Source organism: Bos mutus, chromosome 14, assembly GCF_027580195.1.
Source record: "Bos mutus isolate GX-2022 chromosome 14, NWIPB_WYAK_1.1, whole genome shotgun sequence".
NCBI lineage: Eukaryota > Metazoa > Chordata > Mammalia > Artiodactyla > Bovidae > Bos > Bos mutus.
Window position 1 is genome coordinate 22,683,022 of NC_091630.1, and position 14,961 is coordinate 22,697,982.

At 41.8% G+C, this 14,961-nt stretch overlaps 2 protein-coding genes across 3 annotated transcripts in view; one reads left to right on the top strand and one right to left on the bottom strand.

Annotated features, from left to right (window-relative positions):
* LOC138990733 (collagen, type I, alpha 1a-like) overlaps positions 1 to 14,961 on the bottom strand; it is a 121,182-nt gene that overhangs the window by 12,281 nt on the left and 93,940 nt on the right. The window contains exons 3-5 of the mRNA XM_070382790.1: positions 13,181 to 13,741; positions 11,249 to 12,906; positions 9,582 to 9,661 (exon numbers count right to left, since the gene is read on the bottom strand). Of these exons, the coding sequence (XP_070238891.1) occupies positions 11,547 to 12,906; positions 13,181 to 13,741 (1,921 nt within the window). The 3' untranslated portion in view covers positions 9,582 to 9,661; positions 11,249 to 11,546. The remainder of the gene's footprint in view (positions 1 to 9,581; positions 9,662 to 11,248; positions 12,907 to 13,180; positions 13,742 to 14,961) is intronic.
* ZFPM2 (zinc finger protein, FOG family member 2) overlaps positions 12,167 to 14,961 on the top strand; it is a 525,087-nt gene continuing 522,292 nt past the window's right edge. The window contains exon 1 of one of the 2 annotated variants that reach the window (XM_070382168.1): positions 12,167 to 12,759. In XM_070382168.1, coding sequence (XP_070238269.1) covers positions 12,720 to 12,759 — 40 coding nt within the window. In that variant the 5' untranslated portion in view covers positions 12,167 to 12,719. The remainder of the gene's footprint in view (positions 12,760 to 14,961) is intronic. The other variant, XM_070382167.1, reaches the window with a different exon arrangement.

The window sequence follows — 14,961 nt, forward strand, 5'->3', positions numbered from 1 at the left end:
CAGCAAAATGCAAACACTGTATGATATTATTTATATGCAGAATTTTAAAATGCTGAGCTCAGAGTAGAATGGTGTTTGCCATAGGGTAGGGAGTGGAGGTGGAAAATCCCATGTATGGAGGAGCCTGGTAGGCTGCAGTCCATGAGGTTGCTAAGAGTAGGACACGAATGAGCGACTTCACTTTCACTTTTCACTTTCACGCATTGGAGAAAGAAATGGCAACCCACTCCAGTATTCTTGCCTGGAGAATCCCAAGGACAGGGGAGCCCGGTGGGCTGCCGTCTATGGGGTTGCACAGAGTCGGACACGACTGAAGCGACTTAGCAGCAACAGCAGCATCAGGGAGTGGAGGAAATGAGGAGATGTTGATTCCAGGGTACAAATTTCCAATCATACAGTAAGTCAGTCCTGAAAATTTAATGTACAGCATGGTAACTGTAGTTAACAATATTCTATATCATATTTGCGGAGAAGGAAATGGCAACCTACCCCGTATTCTTGCCTAGAAAATCCCGTGGACAGAGGAACTTCGTGGGCTGCTGTCCATGGGGTTGCACAGAGTCGGACACGACTAAAGCGACTTAGCAGCAGCAGTAGCAGCATGCCATATTTGAAAGTTGCTAAAAGTAAATCTTGAGATGATGGTGGTGTTAACTAACTCCATTGTGATAATCATTTAACAATCTGTTCTATTGAAAGTTGCTCAGTCTTGTATGACTCTTTGCAACCCCACAGACTGTAGCTTGCCAGGCTCCTCTGTCCATGGAATTCTCTAGGCAAGAATACTGGAATGGGTAGCCATTCCCTTCTCCAGGGCATCTTCCTGACCTAGGGATCAAAACAGGGTCCCCTGCATTACAGGTGGATTCTTTAGTAGGTTAGCTACCAGGGAAGCCCCAGGTATATATTTAATGATATATGTTACATATTTATATATTCATTTTTATATATATATATATATATATATATATATATATATATATATTCAGTTATACTGGCAAAGGCAATGGCACCCCACTCCAGTACTTTTGCCTAGAAAATCCCATGGACAGAGGAGCCTGGTAGGCTGCAGTCCATGGGGTCGCTAGAGTCTGACACGACTGAGCGACTTCACTTTCACTTTTTACTTTCATGCATTGGAGAAGGAAATGGCAACCCACTCCAGTGTTCTTCTGGAGAATCCCAGGTATGGGGAAGCCTGGTGGGCTGCCATCTATGGGGTTGCACAGAGTCAGACATGACTGAAGCGACTTAGCAGCAGCAGCAGCAGCAGCATTAGGTTATATACTATATATGTTATATATTTAATAATATATGTGTATCAGATCATATTATATTTCTAAAATTATATAAAGTGATATATAAATTATATTTCAATAAAACTGGAAAAATAAAAGAAAAAAATCATGGAAAATAATTTGCACCCTAGAATTCTACAATCTCTCAATCTATATGTCATGTATGCTAGGTTGCTTCAGTCGTACCTGACTCTCTGTGACCCCATGGAATGTCGCCCACCAGGCTCCTCTGTCCATAGAATTCTCCAGGGAAGAATACTGGAAACAGTAGCGATTACCTTCTCCAGGGGATCATCCTGATCCAGGAATCAAATTTGAGTCTCTTAAGTCTCCTGCAATGGCAGGGGAGTTCTTTACCACTAGGAACTACCTGGGAAGCCTGTATACATCATGTATGAGAGTAGAATTAAAAAAATATATATTTAGTCTTGCAAAAATCTTAAAAAGCATAACTTGCATATACATTGTCTCAGGAAGCTACATGAAATTTATTCAAAATCAACAAAAAGAACAAGAAGGAAAATGAAAGCAAGGAAGGGAGGGGAGGGAGACAGGGAAAGAAAGAAAGAAAGAGAAAAAAGGGGGGCAATAAACCATGAAAGAGGACTACACAGTATTCAGGAAATCTAGAATATAATACATGACAAAATTAAGAGAATTCTCAGGGGATGATGAAAAGGAAGTTTTAGTCACAGAAAGCAATGTCTAGACTTGAGCAAATAGGAAAAGGAGTACATCAAGGCTGTATATTGTCACCCTGCTTATTTAACTTCTATGCAGAGTACATCATGAGAAATGCTGGGCTGGAAGAAGCACAAGCTGGAATCAAGATTGCCGGGAAAAATATCAATAACCTCAGATATGCAAATGACATCATCCTTATGGCAGAAAGTGAAGAGGAACTCAAAAGCCTCTTGATGAAAGTGAAGGAGGAGGGTGAAAAAGTTGGCTTAAAGCTCAACATTCAGAAAACGAAGATCATGTCATCTGGTCCCATCACTTCATGGGAAATAGATGGGGAAACAGTGGAAACAGTGTCAGACTTTATTTTCTTGGGCTCCAAAATCACTGCAGATGGTGATTGCAGCCATGAAATGAAAAGACATTTACTCCTTGGAAGAAAAGTTATGACCAACCTAGATAGCATATTGAAAAGCAGAGACATTACTTTGCCAACAAAGGTCCGTTTAGTCAAGGCTATGGTTTTTCCTGTGGTCATGTATGGATGTGAAAGTTGGACTGTGAAGAAGGCTGAGTGCCGAAGAATTGATGCTTTTGAATTGTGGTGTTGGAGAAGACTCTTGAGAGTCCCTTGGACTGCAAGGAGATCCAACCAGTCCATTCTAAAGGAGATCCGCCCTGGGTGTTCTTTGGAAGGAATGATGCTAAAGCTGAAACTCCAGTACTTTGGCCACCTCACGCGAAGAGTTGACTCATTGGAAAAGACTCTGATGCTGGGAGGGATTGGGGGCAAGAGGAGAAGGGACGACAGAGGATGAGATGGCTGGATGGCATCACTGACTCGATGGACGTGAGTCTGAGTGAACTCTGGGAGTTGGTGATGGACAGGGAGGCCTGACGTGCTGCGATTCATGGGGTTGCAAAGAGTCAGACACGACTGAGCAACTGAACTGAACTGAACTGAGCAAAAGGATGAAAGATTGTAAGGAGGACACCTGTATGGGGTGGGGGGGAGGGTCAGGAAATGACCTGCTAATTAATGTCTTTGAATGTACTGATGTAATAACATACTGGACAGTATTACATTGGCTAATAATTTGGGGATAAAGTAGTGATAGGTCATGGAAAACTGAGAAAATGACAAAGAAAATAATTATTAACTTCAGGAAAAACAAAGAGGTCAAAATAAAATGTAATCATCATAGCCTATATAGACTGCTACTAAAATATAGACTTCTGAATTACCAAAAATTTGGAATAATGTGTGTATTATGGGTATATACAGCCATTATATCTTCATATCTTTATAGTAGATGGTGATATAGTCAATAATATCTAAACTAATAATTGTTTTAAAGTAGTAAAGCATGTTATTTAGAAATATGAGATGAGCATCAAGAGAATTAGCTAAGAAGATTTGACAGTGATTATACCTTTGAGAGCAAGAATTGTCACTGGGCTGTTAAACAGGACAAGCAACTGCTAATTTTTATTATAAGCCTTGAAAATCTATTTGACCCTTAAAGCTATGTACATCTATTTGTTTAATCAAAATAAAAATAGTTTTTAAAGGAGTATACTAGTCGTATAGTTTAATTTTTATTATAAGATACATTTTAAAAGTGATATAATTATCCCTTTCAGCTTCTTTTAGATGATTTCATTATCAGTATGCCCTAGCATGGTTATTCATAGTACTACATCTTCAGTTCACCCTAAATCCACTCCTAATGCATTATTTTAATACACTTTGACAAGTAGATAAAAGCAAAGATAAGTGATTTGATTAAGTCTATACACACAGCAAATGTTCTCAAGAAGCTGTTGAATTTCTTCTTTTGCATTTAGGAATTTATGGCAGAAGTTATAGGTTGGAAAATAAAATCCACCACAGAAATATAAACATAATTCATGCAAATTATAGCAACATTCATAAAATTTATGTGCAAGGTAATCTGTTAGATGGTTATTCAAATGTGGCAAAGTAAAGTCGAAAATAAAATCAGACATCTGGGGAAAAAATAGATGTAATCAGGAAGCTTATAGATGGGCATGTCAATCAGGTATCATGCCCTCGAGGAACTCTGAATTTGAAAACGCTACCTTTTCTCCAAGATTTACCCTTAGTTGAAGTGAATGCCCCAAATCAGTAGTTGATAACATCCTTATTTATCTGTGTGAAAAGTGTAGATTTCCCACTTAACATTTCTAAGAATGTTCTTTGTCATTTCAAAGTTGCTTTGGGAAGAATATCATTGAAAGTGTTTTGTGCCAATGTGACTGGGCCACTGATTGCCCAGAGATTTGGTTAAAAAAAAAAAAATCTGGATGTGTCTGTGAGTGTGTTTTCAATGAGATTAACATTTGAGTTGGCAGACTGAGTAAAGCAGATTGCTCTCCTCAACATTGGTGGGCCCTGTCCAATCCATTGATGAACTGATTATGACAAAAAGGCAGAGCAAGTGAGAATTCCCTTTTTGCCTGATGGTTTCGCAGCTGGAACATGGGTCTCCTCCTGCCCTCAGACTAGTACTCTGACTGGAACTTTTACCATCAGCTCGCCTGGTTCTCAGATATTCAAATTCAGACTCTCCCTGGTCAACTGAAGATTCAGGAACTTCTCAGCCTCTACTACTGTGAGTCAATTTCCTATCATCTCTCTGTGTATATATTGTTGGTTCTGTTTCTCTGAAGAACTCAGACTAATACAATACTTTCATATACAATACAATACTTTCTGTAGGAAAATAGAAAATTCAGTTAATTTGTTATTTCTAAATACAGTGGTCCCCCCTTATCTGTGGGGGATATAGTCCAAGACCCCAGTGAAGGGCTGAAACTTCTGGTACTATAGAGCTCTATATATACTGTTCTTTCATATACATGTGTATGTTAGTCACTCAGTGGTGTCCAGCTCTTTGTGATCACATGAACTGTAACATGCCAGGCTCCTCTATCCATGAAATTCTCCAGGCAAGAAAACTGGAGTACACAGCCATTCCCTCCTCCAGGGGATCTTCCCAAACCAAGGATGGAACCCAGGTCTCCTGTGTTGCAGGCGGATTCTTTACCAGCTGAGCCACCAAGGAAGCACTTTCCTATACATACATATCTATAATAAAATTTATTTATAAATTAGGCACAGCAAGAGATTAACAACAATAAAATGAAACAGAATGATTATAATATACAGTAATAAAAGCTATGTGAATGTGGTCTCTCTCTCTCAAAATATCTTAGTATACAAATACCATGCCTTTTTTGTCATAACTAAGCACTGACCCTGCACTCTGGTCATAACATTTGCAGTTTGAGGTGCAGCAGAAAAACTAACATGAATTTCTTTTTCTTTCTTCACAATTCAGGGATAGAGGATTCCTTCTTATTGGAGATCTTAGCAATCTTAGCATACAATTTTTTTCTTTATTAAACTGAGAACTTTTCACCATTTCACCTAAAGGAAGTACCTTACAGCTTCTCTTTGGCACATCTGAATCTGAGCATCACTATTCTTGCCCTTTGGAGCCCGTACTAACAAAAATAAGGGTGACTTGAACACAAGCACCATGATACTGCGGCATTCGATTTGATAACTAAGATTACTAAGTGACTAACTGGTGGGATTCTCTGAACAAAGGATGATTCATGTGGTGGGGGTGGCGGGGGAGGAATGAAATGGGTTGGTATGAGATTTCACCATGCTACTCAGAATGGTACCCGATTTAAAACTTATGAATTTCCTTTTTTCTGAAATTTTCCATTTAATATTTTGGGATCATGGCTGGCCGCTAGTAACAAACCACAGAGTAAAACTGTGGATAAAGAGGGCTATTGAATAGTTAAGGGAACTAAAGTCATGGATTACTAATTTTGTCTTTTGGCTTGAATGTAGCAGGAATCAGCTAATGCAAATTTAGGCCAAAAATAACTTTAAAAAAGAATGATGGGGAGGAATTTATTTTAAGGCACATAAGTATCTCAGTGATGTCAAGGGCAGAAGCCTATGAAGAGACTGGAACAGGACATGGGATACCATTGCATATTCCCAGTTCTCTTACCGTTTCTTTCTTTTTCTCTCTATTGGCAAACTATTGCTGTTACTCTGTTCACATGGTGGTAACCATACGATAATTTCATTCATTATGAAATTCATCTTTCATTTCATTTTCCATTCATTTAAAAGACTAGCCCTTGCAAAGCTGAAACTCTTGATACTAACTCTAGATCCCTGAGGGAGAAATTTGATTGGTCCTATCTGAGGCAGGTACTCCCTTTGGTCCAGGCATCTGTAAGCAGGAGCACGGAGTCATGTTGCACAAACACGGCTGCCACTCTTCGCCCCTGTGCCTATGTGGATGCAGTCTGGGGACTGTAAGTGTGCCCAGGTATTACTTTTTCTTTCAGTAATTATGTTAAGACCTTCTATGTGTCCAGCATGGGGATGCAGTTCTGAAGACAAATGTATTTCTTGCCCTCACAAACTATCTAGCTAGGCGTATTAGGATAGGGAGGGGGCTGGTGAGGACTTAATTTATACGTAATTAAACTGCCAATATAATACAATGCAACAAGTGATAGTCAAAAACGGTTATGGAACTAACTGAGAAGAGGTATCTCACTCAGACTTGGGAGGTCAGGGATGTCTTCCTGTGAAAAATGGTATCTATACTAAAACTGCAAAGGTGTAGAGAGATTAGCCTAGTTAAATAGATAAAGATACAAGAAACAGTGTCAGACTTTATTTTTTGGGGCTCCAAAATCACTGCAGATGGTGACTGCAGCCATGAAATTAAAAGACGCTTACTCCTTGGAAGGAAAGTTATGACCAACCTAGATAGCATATTCAAAAGCAGAGACATCACTTTGCCAACAAAGGTCCGTGTAGTCAAGGCTATGGTTTTTCCAGTGGTCATGTTTGGATGTGAGAGTTGGACTGTGAAGAAGGCTGAGGGCCGAAGAATTGATGCTTTTGAACTGTGGTGTTGGAGAAGACTCTTGAGAGTCCCTTGGACTGCAAGAGGATCCAACCAGTCCATTCTAAAGATCAGCCCTGGGTATTCTTTGGAAGGAATGATGCTAAAGCTGAAACTCCAGTACTTTGGCCACCTCATGCGAAGAGTTGACTCGTTGGAAAAGACTCTGATGCTGGGAGGGATTGGGGGAAGGAGGAAAAGGGGATGACAGAGGATGAGATGGCTGGATGGCATTGCTGACTCGATGGACGTGAGTCTGAGTGAACTCCAGGAGTTGGTGATGGACAGGGAGGCCTGGCGTGCTGCAATCATGGGGTTGCAAAGAGTCGGACATGAGTGACTGAACTGACTGACTGACAATATAATGGAAATGACCAAGACTCTAATGTCTAGGTAGATACATAGGTAGTACTGATAGAACCAAAAATAAAATAATAATAACAATATTGGAATGTTGATGGGTGTCTTGGTTTGGATTTCTCACAAATCAGATCCTGAGACAAGATAAGACAGAATTAGTTCTCTAAAACATATTCTTCCACCAAGGATGGCCTAAAGCAATATTAAATTTGCATTCTTCCAGGGCCCATAGGGATTTCCCCATAATGTAATGGGTTGCCATTTCCTTCTTCAGGAACCTTCCTGACACAGGGATTGAAGCCTCATCTCCTGCTTGGCAGGCAGCTTCTTTATCTCTGAGACATGGAGCCTGACAGGCTACAGTTCATGGGGTCACAAACAAGTTGGACATGACTTAGCAACTAAAGAACAACAACAACAGCATTCTTCCAGGATAGTAATACCAGCAGAAGAACAGCACCCTTTCCTCAGTGGTTTTAGGATAAAGTTCCAGGCAGGGCTGACTCCTATAGAAACAATTTGAATCATTGAGCCAATCACTACAGATAAGCAAATGAAATATTCTGACTGGTCAGGGATTGGGGGACTGGGGAAGGTCACACTTGCATCACATGACCAAAGAGAAGGTGTGGAGGAGTGCTTCTTCAAAAGACGTCACAGCACTATTACCAGAAGAAGAAGGAATGGATACTAGGGAGGCGAAGTCAACAGACGTTTACTAAAATTGAGGCGTTACTATTTCAATATTTATTTTGTAATTGGAGTTGTGCTATGCAGACTTAGCAACAAATACATTTTTTTGGTAATAGAGTTCATCCTATGATTTTCCTCTATCAGAATAGTAATTTGGACATAAAGGATGATTGCAAAGAATAAAAACTTAAATCATTCATATTTTTGTTTTCAGTGCATCATAAAATTTTACACATGAAGAGAATAGCCATTCTTAACCCATATGGGTTCAGAGATCTTTTTCACAGATTTTTTTGAAAATTCAATGAGTTCATTAATTAAATAGACCTGCCCTTTAGTAAATTTTTATACATATATACTTCTATCAAGCGAATTGACCGTCTACACGAAGACCAAGTTAAACCTCGGATCTAGATTGACTGAACGTTTTCAAAGCTCTTGGCTCCTTTGCGAGTAAACAGACAGTCCTTTTCATAGTTATAACATAGGAATGCCATTTAGATGAATTTGTTGATTTTTATTTTTAAACTGCTGAAATTATAAAGATACACAAACACTAAACACTATTTTCATACTGCATTCTTGTTCAATTCAGTGTCACAATCTTAAATCAAGGCAGATAAACTGTATTCAATTTCTGGTAAGGATACAAGGGCAAAAAATTAAGTCTTTCTGAAGCTTTTGAATATTGTTTATTCCCATAATAAAGGAGGCAGCTTGCTGCCAAATAAGATGTGGCCTGGGAGGTTGCTTTATCAATTTGTTGATCCCTCAGAGGAAAAAAACACATTTTAAAAACAAATGCAAGAGTGAGACAGACATGAATGCAATCCATTTATCCGGACAGCACCTTTCGGTACTGTGCCAAATAAATAATTTTTGTATAGAAATTTACTTCTTCTACATTGCCTTCCTTAAATAATATGATGTTCAAGAATAAAGTATATCTATATCTACAGGAAATACTGTAGGGTTTCCCTACCTTTCTATAAATAATATTCTAAAAAACCACAAATTTGTGAAAAGTTGTAAATTTGGCAGATAAAATACAGGATGCTCAGTTAAATATGACTTTCAGATAAGCAATGATTATTTTTTAGGATAAGTATGTACCAAACATTGCATGGAACATACTTACCCTAAAAAAATCTATTGTTGCTTATTTGAAGTTAAAATTTAACTGGGCATCCTGTATTTTAATTTGCTAAATCTGGAAAGTCTATAAACTTACAAATAACATTCTTTTATTCACTTGTGAATAAACATTTGGTTTGCATATTAAAGTAGTTTTGGTATTGGCAACGCACATTATTGTCAGATGTATATTTTCTAGCTAAAATGATGATTTAAAGAAATAAAATTATGTACTTGTTGAAGGTGTAATAGTTACTTGAAGCCTTTTTTTTTTCTATAAACACTTTCCACTCCAACCCTTTTTGCTCCTGAAAAAATTTTATGAAGAAAGCTAGACTGAAGTAGATGTTTCTTTATTTCAGATGGGTTTCAGATCAATTCTTTTAACATTTGAGGAAATGTTATTAAAAGTTGCATATTTTCTGCTTTTAAAGTAACTTACCTATGTGATTTAAAATGATTTGTCTTTGAAAAAAGAAACTTTTCAAAATGAACCGTTATGCAGAGATGAAATCAGCGAGTCTAGAAAATGAATAATTCATTTTTAAGTAAATGAGAAATTATTTTGTGCTGTTACTTATACATTTTCACATTTATAGTTAAATAGTAATTTGCAATACACAGGGTATTAGTTGTGAATTGTGGTTTTCAATATCGCAGACACATTTGTTGCTGTGGTTTTGCAATATCATTCTCTGATGCTTTTCTCAATTGTGGTTTTCATAATCATTGTTTGATAGTCATGTAGCTGTGGTTTGGAGCTGCTATATCCATTTGGACAGAGATAATTGCTTATAGGTTTTGCTGTCATTTTATTTTATAACCTTAGTGAATTAAATGAGAAAAAGAAAAATTAAACTTTAAATATCATTAACATTCTCATTAAAATGATGAGGAAACACAAAATGTAATAGTATTCCTTAGTTTAATTCATTCATGTTGACTATACTAATATATCTATTTATAAATTTAGATGAGCTATCTTTATTTCTAATACTGTAATCAGGTTATCTTATCAATCTTGCCTTGAATTCTCTGACTTTTGCTCCTTTCACCTTTTAAAGTGAGTACTTAGTTGAGATTTATTTGTTTCTCTTTTGCTTTGCATATTTAACCATTTCAAATGCCAAAGGAAACACTAACTGTTATGGTATCTTATTCCAATGGGCATTCCTTTTGGGCGATATAAAAAAAAAATTCAGCCAGTTTTGTAAAAATAGCTTTAGAAGCCCTAATATATAATAATTCAGTTCTATGTATACCAATTTAATTGTAATGAATTGGAAATTAAGGAGGCAAAAATATGTAGTTCTATCTGCTTATTCATTCCACAACACAAACACAAATAACCCTGCTTTTCATGGTACTTACGGCTTTAATTTGTTGGTTCTTCAAGGGAGGGACTTTGTCACTTAGTGCATTTCCACTGCCAAGAACCATGTATTCTTACAACCTCTATGGTAATAGTACTAATGGTAATGTAATAAAATTCACAATTGGTCTTCAGCTCTGTATTAAGATTCTCTCAGCCATACCTTCCACAGGGCAACTCTTTACACCTCCCAGAAGATGTCCTGATGGGGTTATAAATGACACTGATTACAGCGCCTCCTGCACACTGAGCAGCCTGCATTATGCTCAATCAGCCCAGGCTCTCTGCTGACCTCCAACCCTTTTAGCTTGTGGAGTTTGGCGGGGCTCACCGGGATGTTAGTCAACCAAACAAAGGGGGCACGATTTCAGATCAGAATGGATGATCTCACAACCTGGGGGGGAAAAGTCGGCAGTATCTGGTGGATACCTGTTAACTGCAGTGGAGTTTATTAGTAAATACTGATTACATAAAGCAGCCAGTTCCACTGTCTCTTAGATAGAGGCTCCTTCAAGTCAACCTGGGAGAATATATTTAAAACTCAGTGTACATGAAACTATGAGAAACTAAAGCTAGCCTCATGCAGCTTAACTTGGCCAAAATAATAACTATGCAAATCACTTCAAAATGTGTTCTTTTGGCTTGCAGTTTCCGACATACTACACACACAATAATTGAATAATAATGAAACAAAACTTTAAAAGCTAAAGAACCATGAAATAGTTATTGGGTCTTACCTGCTTGGGAAATTATGGCAAGATCAAATCTTTTATTAGTCGCTGGCTGCTTCCCTGTGGCAGAAGAACTAAAAGAATGAAATATTATGGGGCTAGGGTGGGACTTCAGAACTTCCACAGACTTCCACGAAAAGTTAGTATTCTGATTAGAGACGGTTCATTTCCCAGAAGGGTTAATCACCTAGTTAATGGTCCTCCTTTCTGATTTGAGAAAAATATCTGCCTGTCTTCAAATTCGGAATTTTTACAACCTTAAAATGAAAAGTCGAGGTGAGAAAGAGCACTTTCAGGACGCTGTTCAGCATCTCATCCTTGCGGGCCAAGTGAGGGGGTGGGGGTGGGGATGGTCCGTGTCCGCAGCGGTCTCCGGGGAACCTTGAGAGCCATGAACCGGTCTCGGGAGAGCCTGGACAGATGAGAGGGACTGAACCGGCCCCAAGACACACAGTTGGCATTTGTGATCAGCTGGCTCTCCAAGAGGATTCTGCCAGTGGCCTAAACCTTCCTGCCAAAAGGGATGGAAGGGCGGGGTGGGGGCTAGGGGAGGGGCGGCATTAACTGGAAGCACGAAGTTTATGGAGAGACTGAGATTTCTTTGTGCCCCGCTGGACAGACGAGGCGTGAGAGAGGAGAGTTGAGGGGTGGATGGGGGTGGGGGGCTCCATATGAGAGGGGGCTGTTGAAAGAAGTTGCCAGGAAGAGGAGGCGGGGGTGGTCTGGGCAAAAGCCCCGAGCTGCCGCGGTGACAACTGCAGAAGGTGGCCCCTCTCCAAGCCCTCCCCACGCCGCTTTCTATCCACCCCCCCAGCCCCCCGCCGCGCTCCCTTTGCACCCCACGCGACCAGGCCAGGGCCCTAGTTTGCATCCGGACTGGCTTTGGATGCAGCCAATCCTCCGTCCGCTGATGGAATAGCCCCCCCTCCCCACAGCCCCGGCGCGCCCCTCCTTCCCTCCCGCGCCTCGCCACCTCCCGCGGCAGAGCGAGAGCTGCGCGGCCCGGAACGGCAGCGTCTGTGCCCCGCGAGCCGCCGAGAGCCGGGAGAGCGAGCGCGCCTCCTCGCGCGCCTTCCGCCCCCTCGCTTCCCCTCTCCCCTCCGCTCGCACTCCCTTCCCGCCCCCCCTTCCCCCCTTTTCTCTCTCCCGGTTCCTCCGTTTGAAAATTCCCCTTCTCCCCCTCACCCCCCACCCCAGCGCTCTCCCACTCTCCCCCTCCCCTCCCTCCTGTCACACTCTCTTTGCCCCCCTCTCCTCTCCTCTCTCTCTCTCTCTCCCTCGTCATTTGCCTGCTCATCTCCAAACGTGGATCCGCGGCTCCCGGAGGAGCCCAGCGCCCGGAATCCCGCGTGCCCGGAGCACCTGGAGTCCGGCCGGCGGCGGCCCGAGCCCGGCCGGCGGCGGCTGCGGGAGTCGAGGGAGCGGCAGCCCCGACCGCGGGCACCGCGGGAGCCCGTGGGCAGCGGCCGCCGCCGAAATGTCCCGGCGAAAGCAGAGCAAACCCCGGCAGATCAAACGTAAGTTTGCACGCGGGGCCGAGAGTTGGTGGGATTATTTCTGGGGCGGGGGGCGCGCGCGGGGCGGGAAAAGGAGGGGAGGGAGACTCGGGGAAATCCGCTCCCGCTGCCCGGGATTTGTCAAACTTCGAGCAGCTGGAGGGACAGCTAGTCGTGCACAGACAGACAGACAGACGGACAGCCCGACCGCCGGGCGAGAAAGAGGCTGCGAGGAACAGCCCGCTCCTGGCCAGGCTCAGCCTTCGTCCACGGGGTCCTTTTTAATTCTGACCCCCCGCGCGCACTTAGAGCTGCTTTTTCGCCTGGAGCCTGGCTGGGTAGCTCCAACTCACTCAGGAGGTTGTTATCAGTGTGGTTGTGGTCATTGTTGTTGCGTTGGACGGGCTGCTACTCTTGGGGACCACTTTTTTTTTTTAGCGACCAGAGTGAGAACTTAGTTCTCCGAAACAACTGGTGGAGACCTCGGGGCGAGGGAGGCCACGTCCCCAGGCGGTGGAAAATCAGTGTCTGGGTCCCGATCCGGGGCGGTGCCAGAGCCACGCCACAGCCGAAGCGAAACAAAAAGTAGGTGTAAAAGTTCGCGCCTCGGCCGCTGGCAGCCGTGCGCCTCCGCCCTGCGGGCGCGGGGATGGCGCGGGCGGACCTGGCCGGGGGTTCCGGGCCCGTCCCGCTCGCGGCACCGGGACGCTTTACGCGGTGGGCGTGCGGGTTACTTCGGGCCCCGCGGGCGCGCCGGGTCCTCGCGGGGAGGGGCCGCCGGCTGCTTCCTAGCGCGGAAGCCGGGAGTTCAAGGCAGCTTGGGCGCCTCAGATGAGCCTGACCTGAAGCCCCCGAGCCCCCGGGGGCCCGGGTGGTGCTGAGAGTCCCCAGCGAGGCGAGAGGCACCTGCTCGAAAAGCACACACCCGCAGAGCTCAACTCGGTCAACTTTTCGAGTCTTGGGGATTAGCCTTCCCGTAATGTCTTGTCGCCCTGCGACATGTCTTCAACGCTTTGGCCGAAAAGGAGAAACAGCCTTATTTTATTTTATTTTTTTTGCCAGCCATGCGGTGCGTCCATTTCTTCGTGTTATTTGAAGCCTTGCAACTAATGTAAAACTGATTATTGTGTACTTTTAGGTAAAGGCTTTCATGACACTGCCTCCCCCTTGATCATTAATCACACGCACCCCCTCGTGTTAGAAATTTCATTTAATGTAGTTTTAAAATAAATCCTATAAAGCAACTTAATCCAGTATAAAATGGGGTCCAGGTTGTAAGCAGTTTGCTACATAAGTATTTAGATCCTTGCCTCTAAAAGCAGACTCGCTAGCTTTTCTTTAGTGGATTTCTTCTCTTGGATTGCTTCAACTTGGGTTAAAGCAAGGACTGGACTTAACTTTGGGCTCAAAGCAGCTTTAATTGAGTAGAGAGAGACACTGTTCTTGAAGACTTTCCCTTTTTTCAGAGTGATTATTCATGGTTTCAACTAATTGCTTTTTACCTTTTAGAACTAAATCGATCTGGTCCCTGTGTATAAATGTTGCATTTTGTAGTACAAAACTGCTTATTATAAGATATGATTATAAGCATTATTAAAGGGAAAATGCTTTTTAGTTCATGGCTGTCGTCTAAGTTGTTAATAAATAATTAATATTAATTGATTGTATAGCACAAAGACCATCTGATTCTACTTGGGAATACTTTGTTATCTTCTCAATTAGCTACATTAAATTTTTTTTTCCTATCCTTCTATGTCCACCTCATATAATTGAAGATTAAAGCGCTGGAACTAATTGCTGATGCTACACTTGTGTTATAGGTCATAAAACATTTTAGTGCCTTATTTGAATGCTGTGATTTATTAACTATCAAAAATACTTAAAAGTTTTCTCATTTGAAAGTGAACAAGTATTATATTTATATTTATTCCCAGTGATCCTTGCCTGCTGGTACATGCATTCATATGCATTATTAATATACATGCAGTTTAGACTTTTATTGGATTCAGTTTAGGGTCACAGTGATTATCTATGCAAATGTGGACACCCTTCTCCCCTTGCACTGTTAAGGAAAATGAGAAATTAGATGTCTTTGGATTGTTATATATAGAGCAGTACTATCTAATAGCTGTTTTTTTGGGGGGTGGAGTGGGGCGGGAATACTTAAATGTAGTTTGGCCAACTGTAAAGTCACTTTGGTTGTAACCTATTGACATCTGTCTC